This window comes from Charadrius vociferus, unplaced genomic scaffold, assembly GCF_000708025.1.
Source record: "Charadrius vociferus isolate BGI_N301 unplaced genomic scaffold, ASM70802v2 scaffold593, whole genome shotgun sequence".
Lineage (NCBI taxonomy): Eukaryota > Metazoa > Chordata > Aves > Charadriiformes > Charadriidae > Charadrius > Charadrius vociferus.
The window spans coordinates 1,041,006-1,050,879 of NW_009647739.1; the positions used below are offsets into that span (position 1 = coordinate 1,041,006).

General features: G+C 50.7%; 1 protein-coding gene across 1 annotated transcript in view; it reads right to left on the reverse strand.

The window, feature by feature from the left end:
• The window catches only part of RHBDF1 (rhomboid 5 homolog 1 (Drosophila)), a 21,692-nt gene that overhangs the window by 6,006 nt on the left and 5,812 nt on the right, over positions 1–9,874 (reverse strand). The window contains exons 3-9 of the mRNA XM_009881950.1: positions 7,350–7,563; positions 5,352–5,558; positions 4,536–4,658; positions 4,213–4,373; positions 1,727–1,978; positions 957–1,068; positions 4–42 (exon numbers count right to left, since the gene is read on the reverse strand). Coding sequence (XP_009880252.1) covers positions 4–42; positions 957–1,068; positions 1,727–1,978; positions 4,213–4,373; positions 4,536–4,658; positions 5,352–5,558; positions 7,350–7,563 — 1,108 coding nt within the window. The remainder of the gene's footprint in view (positions 1–3; positions 43–956; positions 1,069–1,726; positions 1,979–4,212; positions 4,374–4,535; positions 4,659–5,351; positions 5,559–7,349; positions 7,564–9,874) is intronic.

Sequence of the window (9,874 nt, forward strand, 5' to 3'; positions counted from 1 at the left end):
AACGTATTTGACGTTTTCATAAACCCCTCTGTTTCGCAAGACCTGCAAGGAGAGAAAGCAAGAGCCCCATGAGCTCCTGCCCACGGGGTGAGCAGGGAAAGCAGCAGGGGCTGGCAAAAAGAGCACCCAGGATGAACAGAAATCCCCACAGCCAATGACTGGGCACACGGTTCTCTCAAACTGGTCTTTTGCAGGTTCACAGGTAAAACCCCATCAAGGCATGGGCACCTGCATCTTAAGATTTCATTTTAAATGTCTATCTCTGGCTACCTCAACTTTCAAGAAATCCCAGGGCCTGGAGACCTGGGACCGGCTCGAGAGCCTGCAAAAAGCTTCACATAGCTCAGAAGCATAAGCAGCACCCACGGGCAGCAGAGGCTCAGGTGCTGGTGACAGTGCTCTGAAAGCTGTCAGACACATAGATGAGAAGCTCCCCAGGGCATCCCCTGCATGGAGCAAGGATATGGCTGTATACTTATGCACCCCAGAGACCTTTTAACAACACGCGGGAAGGCTACAAACAGCTTTTAAGATCAGCTCTCAAAGTCAGACAGGTCAGTTTTGGTCCTGGCAGAAGGAAAATCTTGCAGCTGTTGTAAAAACTTAACTCAGGTTTGAAGTATTTCACTGCCATGAACAACCTTCTGGTCTCCACCAGGAGGGGAACAAGTTGTTTGCAAGGGCTCCCAGCATAGACGCTAGAGCCTGCAAAGACCCCCGTGTGCTTTGTCCCAGATATAATTTTATGTCAAGAGCAATGTGGCTGCAGGAGGGAGAGCAGGGAGCACAGGGGCTCACGGAGATGCTGCAGGCAGCCCCCCAGGGCTGGAGACCCAGTGGCCAGCCACCAAAGCCCTCAGGCAAGTAGCCAATATGCTGAAAACTATGACACAAGAGCCACCAGCTGAAAGCTGAGACACAGTCACACTCCAGGCAAGTCAGGGGGATTTACTTACCGAATCAACAGTTTCATGTTGTGAGAACCCCACGGGGGCAATGCCATAGATGCACACAGCGAGGATGGTGATGAGTGAATGGACAAAAGTGACCCAGTAAGTGAAGAAAGGCCTGGATGGAGGGAAAGGGAAAAGATCAGAGGCAGAAACCCAGGGATATTACATCTATTCACAGAACACAGGAGAAAAGCTGCTGTTTTTCCCCAGGGACCTTGGCAAAATCTGGGGTACAAGGCCAGGACCACATAGGGATGCACAAGACTGGAGGCAATGACTTAAGGTCTTGCTGGCAGACAGACCCTGTTTTCTCTGACCCCCCATTACACTGGGCAAGACACTAACACGGGGCAAGACCCTCTTTCCCAAGAAAACATCCATGAGAACACATAAGCCTGATGTCAAAGTGTGCTGCATGTCTGAAATAATGACTTTAGGGGAACGACCAGAGGCAGGGATACCTCAGCCATCCTGTTCATCACAGGACATTGGTGGTGGGGCAGCTATCTGCAGTCCCTCCAGGTAGTAGAGATACAGATACCCAAAGCAATGTGATAAGCAGGGTAAGCTCCCAGTGCACAGTGATGCTAACATGATGCTAACACGCAGCTGTCTGCTGCAGTGTGCACTGTACTTCAGGGATACAGACTCAGGGGTCTTAGCAACAGGTTTCACCCAACTACCCCAAGGCAGTGACCTAAGTCACCAAGGGGCAACAGCAATCACTCCCTCGCTAGTTTTGTTGGGACCCCTTCTATGACTGCAGCTCTCACCTGTGGTCATCCATATCCTCAATCTGCCGCTTGACATAGCTGTCGATGCGCTTGCGGTATGTACGGTTTGTCAGCTTCCCCACCATTCCCAGGCCATACGGCCTTTTCTCCTTGGCAAAGAGCTTCCTGACAGGGACAGCGATGCGTTGGCCACGCTTCTGTGGGCTGACACTGACCACCTCCTGCCGCAAGCGGACCTTGGGCTGTGCCAGGGCCCCATCCTTTTGCTTCCTCCAGCCTCGCTCCAGTGGGCTGAAATAAGAAGTGGAACAGCAATGGTTACCTTCTGCATGGCACAGCAATGGGGAACAGCCCTTCCCTGGTCTTTGGTGGCAGCGGACCCTCTGTCTGTAGCACCACACCTGGGCTGAGCTGCAGCTGATGGAAGATACGGTGCCCTGAAGCAGAAACTGTATTTCCAAGTGTTAACGCAGCGCCAGTTGGTGAAAGCGCAGGACTACACGCAGAAGGTGGCACAAGGCATTTGTGCCAAACTAAGCCCCAATGAGGAGGAGTTCTCAAGGCTTTAAAGAAGTGTTTCAGCAACAGGCTAAAATGGGGAGGCTGCAGCCAGGCACATCTGCAGCCTCATGCATGTCTATTTTTTCCTCTACTTCATTCCTCTTACTCTGCTCTCTGCTACGAAATGGAAGTGTAGTTTAGCCCAGCAGTGGAAATCCCCACCCTTAAAGCACTTTACTGTGGTTGGACTGCCAAGTCAAACCCCCATGCCCACCAAATCGGGCAAAGGAGGAGAGCAGGAATCCAAGCAGCTTCCCAGACCAAGCAAGTGACACTGTCACATGCTGTGCCAGTTACCTCTCATGATCTGTCTGCCGTTCCTCCCTTTATTTGCACTGATGCATGCATATTTCAGGAGGAGGACAAAACCAGGCTTCACCAACACAACAAAAATCCCAAGCATCACTGTCTAAAGGAAGGCTTTTTTACCAAAATAGAGTACGCGATGACATTGCACAAGCTACTGGTGAATAGTACCTGCTTTGTAAATCTCCATCATATTCAGATGGTTTTTTATTTCTTTGCTCTTCAGCAGTCTGGAGGGCAGGTCTGCAGCATTCAGACCCTGACAACAAAAAAACTACCTACTGTTTCACCCTTGCTCACTGCCTAGCCCTGTAGTAGGCATGTCCCTGGTGTGCGCTCTAGGCTAGTTTACCTCCTCTGGCTTCCTCAGTGACCCCCTCTGCATAAAGACAACGATGTCAGAAGCGGGCAGAGAAACCAGCTGACAAACTTGTTTCTGAAAGATCACCAGAGCATCTTGGAGATATTACAACAGCTCTGAAGTATGGACAAGCAACAGGATGAGGGAGAATCTAAACCTCTTTAGCCAAAAACATTGCTGCGAAGCTTCAGCTGTTTTCAATATTGCACCTTGCAGAAGATGCATTTTCATACAGCTGAAAGTCCCAACTTCCCCTTGGGAAGTCCTTCTCCAACCGGAAGTGCAGATTCCACTGCAGCCTGCTCTTGCCCCAAGAGTTCAAGTGGTTTCTATGTTACGGACGTGCTGTTTGCCAGTATTTCCGGTGTTGGGCTATCAGCCTATGCCAAAATAAACACCTGGCCACCTAAAAGGACACCGACTATGATTCTGATAACAGTTCTCTGAAGTGTGAAAGAAATGTATTTTCCTCAATAAAGAAAACTATTTAAGCAGACCCAAATGAAGCCAAGAAGACTGAGACCGTCTCAGAGGAATGACAAACTCCCAACGTTTGCTGTTTCCACTTATGTTAAAACCGAGTCAAGTTCTTGGAAACACTTGAAGGGAAAGCGCCGACACAGCAAGATGGGCCGTGAGCAGCAGAACCACAACAAGGACCTCCCTGTCTGCTCTGTGTTCACACCCAGCGGAGCTCTCTGGTGGGGTGAGCTGCCAGCTAATCTAGAACTGACTCGGAAACGACACAGAGCAATTACGCAGTACCAGTTACTCAGGTGGAAAAAATCTAGGCATACAGTACCGTACCACCCACATATTTGTAGGGCTCTCAGCATCAGCGCCACACCTTTCTCTCGTTTCAAGTGAGGAATGTAGCCCAGCTCGACACTCAGCAATGCTTCACACTGCTCCTTGGAGCGGGACAACAGTTCCTGGTGACTGTGGCAATGGCAACAGCCTTCTCGTCTTTGCTACATTCATTCTCCATAGCTGAAGGCTGGGCCTCCAGCATCCTCACAGCTGATTTTGTTTCCTCAAGGCACAGTCTCCGAAACACATCACGTGAGGCTGGATGTTGCTGGAGAGACTGCAGAGGTGGCCTCAGAGTCACCTTTCACGTGCATGGGTAGCTGGGGCAGGAGGTCTTAAGCTACATTTAAAGAAAAACCCATCACTGTGCTGCTCTTTGAGCTCTGCACCAAGCACCCACAGCACTCAGATCCTGGCTTCCTCCGTGCAGGAGGTCCCACTCTGAATGGGTTGGCCACACTTTGGCAGCTTCCAGGAAGATACTCACAGTAGCAAGTGGCTTCTTTCAAGCTCGGTTTTGTCCAAGGCACCTCCTGTGAGATCTGTCTGATCCAGAGGTTTCACCTCAGCATCTTTGATTGCAGCTTCTGATGGTGACTCGAACACTTCGTCTGGATAAGTAGAGAGCTCCTCATGAAGGACTCCTTCCTGGGCAGAGAAACAGAATTCCCATCAGAAGAAGCCAGCATCACATTTGAGACACCAGCCATGGCAGAAAGCAGTGCTGCTCTCTGCAACACACAGTCCTGCCTGACCTAGAGTCTTGCACTGCCTCTGGGGCCGGTACCACGCCAGAGCCCTGCCCCTCACCCGAGCAAAGAAAGAAGTGTCGAGCTCATCTGGAAAATCCACTGTGTCCTCCTCCAGGAAACTCGCTGGGGTGAAGCTGCGCCGCTGAGCTCTCCTCAGGGTGCTGTCCTTCACAGAGCGTCCCTGTAACCAGAGAAAGTGGCATCAAGTCACTGCCAGAAACCTGAACCCTAGGCACATGCAGGGCCGCCCCAGCCAGCGCACAGGCAGCCCAAGTGCTGAGTTGGTTCACACTTGTGTGTGGAGCACAGCAGACCTGCTGATGTGTGACACCCTCCTGGTGAGACCCACAAATGTTACCCCACTTCTTAATCTACAGTGCCCATCTCCCATGCAGGTGAGGCTTGCAACATGCTCCTCTGCCACGTATTGTACAGTGTCTCTGACCAAACCGCAGTGATGGGTGGTATTGGACACAGCAAAAAGGTCACTGCGCCCAGGAAAGCGGACACATGGCAGGATGAAGAGACTTGCATAGTAAAAGCCTCAGGCACTTCTGCTCTTCCATGACTGGTGACCAGGTACAGATGGGCTGCCCAGAGGTCCAGGACCTGCTGGAACTCTCTGAGGCTGCTGGCATCAAAGCTGGCAGGCCAATAAAGGGAAAGCAAGACCTCTACCAAAACCCAGCCATCATCCCTGCTTATTGCAAATCCTGCCTCCTAGACACATGGATGAAATAGAACAGGAGATGGCTTGGCTTCTTGCCCTCCACCACTGCTCTCCCCACCTTCTCTGCTTAGCAGCTCCTTCCTTCTCACAAGGCAGAGCCCCATCCTGCTGCCAGATCGGTCCCTGCCCTCCCACAGACAGTACCTTCACCAAAGCCGCAGCTGCTCGGAAACTCATTTTGGCAACAGATTCCCGTTTCCGCCGTCGTGGGAGGCGATTGAACCCTGAGCGCGAGCTGGTGAAGGAGCAGAGCGATGTGGCGCCTGGCGTGATCGGTGTGTGCGGGATGCTGCAGCCATCATTGTCGTCAGCCATCCGGAAAGCTCGGCCACGGGCCAAGGGGTCTATGATCTATGGAGAGAAGCAGCCCATCAGTCCATTCACTCCCAAACTCTTCCCTACCAAGTTCTCCTCCCTCCAAGCAAACATCTTGAGACCATGACAGTGGCCTTGCTCCTGGGACTGACCAAGAACCAGGCTGGGTGGACCAACAAGCAATTCCTACAATAGGGAGATATGCAATAACATGTTGCAAGCTAAGCCCTAGTTGTAAGCCTCAAACCTAAGTCCTCGAACCTCTCCCCTTGCTTCCCCCCCGTGGTTCTTTCCTTTTTCTTTTGTCGGGATTGACTATTTTCACCCAGAATGTTCCTGATGTTCACAGGAGACTCCAAACCTCCTTCAGCCCTTCCTAAGCTCTTGGTTTCATTCATCTCATGTGCCAGTGAGCTCTGCAGTCAGAGGAATGTGCTGTCTAAACAGGAGTTTGAGAAATCCCTGAAAACAGCCACGCTCTTTCTCTAGCTAGTTTCCTTTCTGATGCTGGACAGCCCATGACTTAAACAGTATCCTGTTGAAGCTTAACTGTATATTTACATCTGCTTCCATTAATTAAGTTATAACAGCTGGAAAAAGCAGGCAAGCTTCCAGGAGCTGCAAGCCCTTCTTTGGGACTCTCCAGGCCAAAGCTCTCGCTTCTTCCAAACACACGAATCAACCTAATGAAAATATTGCCTTCAGCTACAAACCTTGCCTCTGTCCTTACATCATCACAGCTGTGGTTTCCATAAGACTTCTATGCTTTATCCTAATGTTTTACGAGCTTTTTTTAATCCACAGTTGCACACTCAACAGGAAGCTTTACAGGCTTACACCTACTGATACCATGTTCTGATTTAACGTAGCCCACACAGAGCCCAACAATATTTCTGAGTCTCCCATGACCAAAGACTAACTGCAAGACACTATAGCAAGCAAGGAAACAGGCAAGAGCACAACAAGGTGAAACTCGATTGAAAGATGAACAATATTCTTCTCTGCTTCAGCGATGCAGCCAGGCTTCAGGCAGCAGACTAACCTGCTTTGGAAGGAATTTGTTTCCCCACTTGCCCAGGTTGCAGTCGTGCTCACTAATGCACAGCAATCAACCACATCGGTTACTGTCGCTGAATGGGGCAAAGGGAAGAGCTGGGATATTGTGATTAGTTCTGAAGTGCTGGTAACTGGGTGTGCTTGACTGGGTCTTGTCCCCTGGGGTCACACTTGAAGGCAGCGCGTAGGGAGCTACCACACGCCGTCTGCAGGCACTCACAACCATTTCTGAGGACCTGTGAGCAGAGCTGTAGTACTGCTGATGCAAGAGACGCTTTTCAAAGTCCGAAAACATAATCAGGTTTCTATGAGGACAGTAGCTGTGCTACTGCCTGCATTCTGCTTGGGACAAGGATCCACTAGGCAACTGTCCTGAGTGGTACCAGGCCTGTTACTCTGTGTTTGGGTCCAGGATACTGGCCACTCTCTGTACGATAGAATTTTGTCTTTGCAAAATGGCAGAAAAAAAGCCCAAGCTGAGAGCTCTTGGACATGCTGCACACATCTAATCACCACCATAGTCACACCATGACAAACACAGCTCTGAGCCTATCACCGAAACAGCTGAGGGATCTCAGCCAACGGGACCAGAGAGAGGCTGCTGAAGGAGGGAGTCTGCCAAACTGCATCTGAGACTTGAGAAGTGTCTGAGCACGAAGCCCAGACATGTTCAGGCAGAACTAAGCCCACAGATAGGTCACGGCTGCCAAAGTGGTAAAGACACTGTGCAGGAAACTCACACTGGCCTTGACTCTGTCCCAGGTTACTCACCTTCTGCATGCCCAGCTGGCAGGGTCCAACATAGAGCGGAGGAGGAGTCTCTGTGCTTGTTAGAGAAATATTGTCCTGACTGGGCAAGTCCATTTCCCGGATGACCTGAGGTTTCAGCTTCCCATACCGCAGGCTGCAGTGGCGGAGGCTCTTTCTCTGCCATTTCTGAGTAGCGTCGCTGTCTTTGCTCACCCCAAACCAGTCTGCTGTGCCTCTGAAAGATGCCAGCAAAGAAGCATTATCTTTGCTTGGACTATGCACGTGAAAAGGCAAAACCCCTGGCGGTCACTTCCAACCCACCCCAATTCAGAGACAGGCACAACTCTTCCCCATGAGCATCTCGCAGCCTGTCCTCAGCTGGTTTTAGCAACCTGGAAGATGCTGGCCAGAACTGTTCAACTATCAACAGCATTCTGTCTCTTAAGACAGAAGAAAAATGGCAGGAGAGATTCACTATGTGTAAAGGACAGTTTGTTCTGGGTTTTTCTAAAGAGATGGAACAGAAATTCAGAAAAGAACTTGGTGAAAGGTGGTGGGGTTTTTTTCCTTTAAAAAACATCTCTTGAAAACACTTACCGTCTTCAGGCCAGCTCTAGGTCCCCATTATGGGACTGTACTGTTTCACGGCTCTCCCAAGGGCCACCAGAATTCACTGTTCTCTCCCAGCCTCCCCCGACACTCCCAAGATATCCCTAAATTCTCCATCTTGTGCTGCAGATTTCTATCCTCCTCAAAGGTAACATTAATGGCAAAAGTTTGCTGTGGTCCTCTCTCTGCTAAAGCAGGCACAAACAGTCCTAAGCTGCTGGTTGCAGAAGTAGGAGCACAAGGTTGCAACAACGAGGTAGGTTTGCTGCCAAGTGGCTGCTGTCACTGAAGAGCAGTGGATCAGAAGCAAAATCCCAAGAAAGGCAGAGAGGGATCAGGGTAAGTCGGACTAACAACCTACCTCAAATACTGCAGGACAGCTGGTACCCTAAACCTACAAAGACCATCGCAGCCCTGCCAAGCCTTTCCCACTTAGGTTAATCCTTCTTCAGAAGATGACAAGCTGTGTCAGCCTACAGTTGTCCGGCCCAGGTGTCTAAACGGGAAAGTCCTTTTAAGCCAAACCCAAAACCCCGGCCTCAGAGCCCCTGCTCAGGGGCAGGATTTCCAGCTGCTGAGAAGCAAAACCTCACAGATCACAAAGGGAGTATTAAAACATACACTGGAGTAAAGGCTGGGTTAAATCTCGAGTTAGGTCACACAGGGGAACTGAGTAATCACATTGGAGACAGGAAACTAGTCCTGTGTTTTGCACCCTACCGAGCAAAGATACCATCAACCAACAGGTGAAAGTGCCCTGCCACCATGTAAAAACATGCAAATTTGAAAACCACAGCCTTTCCAGCTAAAACCTCCAGATGCAAACCACCATGAACTGCCCTCAGCCTTCCCCATTCTCCCAACGACCCAGAACAGACCCTTCAGCCGATGGGAGGTCACGTGGGCCGTTGCTAGATCTCACTGACCCAAATGCCTCCACAAATGACTCCAGCAAGTCAACAGAGGCCAGACCTCAGAGACAGAGCTACCTGCATGTCTCAGAGCACTGCTCTGCTCCCACAGACCAACAACTCATCAGAGCAATCTTGTCTCTGTTCAGAGGGGACAGACCTTAGGGTCAGCACCTGGCCTGACAGACCCAAACCAAGCCTAAGCGTAGAGGTAACGCTCTGGCTGTGCAGATGCACAGGCACAACACATGCCACAAAACAGTCTTACAACTCAAAAGGCTTCTCATAGACTGCCGTAACCAATATTTCAACACCAAGGTGACCTTGGGTGACAAGCCCATATGCAGAGCCACTCCTCAAAGGGAGAGGACTGAGGGTTGTTTGTGCCCACATGAGGCTGCTGATGAACGGCCCATTGTGCCAACAGCAGCACCTCAGAGCACTCTGAAACTGTGCTCCCGCTAGCCTGGAAGGACAAGCGCCACCACAGCTGTTTTGCACTGTGAGGGCCACTCCTGAACTGCCGGAGACCACTGCTGGGCCAGGGCAAAGAACTGTCCTACTCTCTGATCATAGTCAAGATAGTCCAGGAGAGTTGACTACAGAGTTTAGGGTATCTGGAGCACCCTGGGAAGATGCTGAACGCCTCTGTCCAGCTGAGGAGCCCCTGCAACAAACCAACATCGGAGGTCAGCTCTCGCTCTTCTATCGTGTTGAGCTAAAAGCCCAAGACCAAATGCAAGCAGTCGCCAAAGGTGGACATAGTGCCAGAACAGCATCTGGCCAAGGGTAGCAGTGAGGAAGGTAGGACAGGAATGGACTCCTGGGCCTTAGGTCCCATCCTTGCCACGCATAAAGTCTGCCTGATTTAAAAGTTTACTGAGCTCCAATCTCAGAGTGGTGGTTGATGGGCCGTTGTGCCCTGGACTCCTGGAGTACAGCTCACCTCCTTGGTGCTAAGCAAACGAAGACCTGCACCTCAAAAAGAAGACAGTCACATTTGGATTAGAAAAAAGTAATGATGTG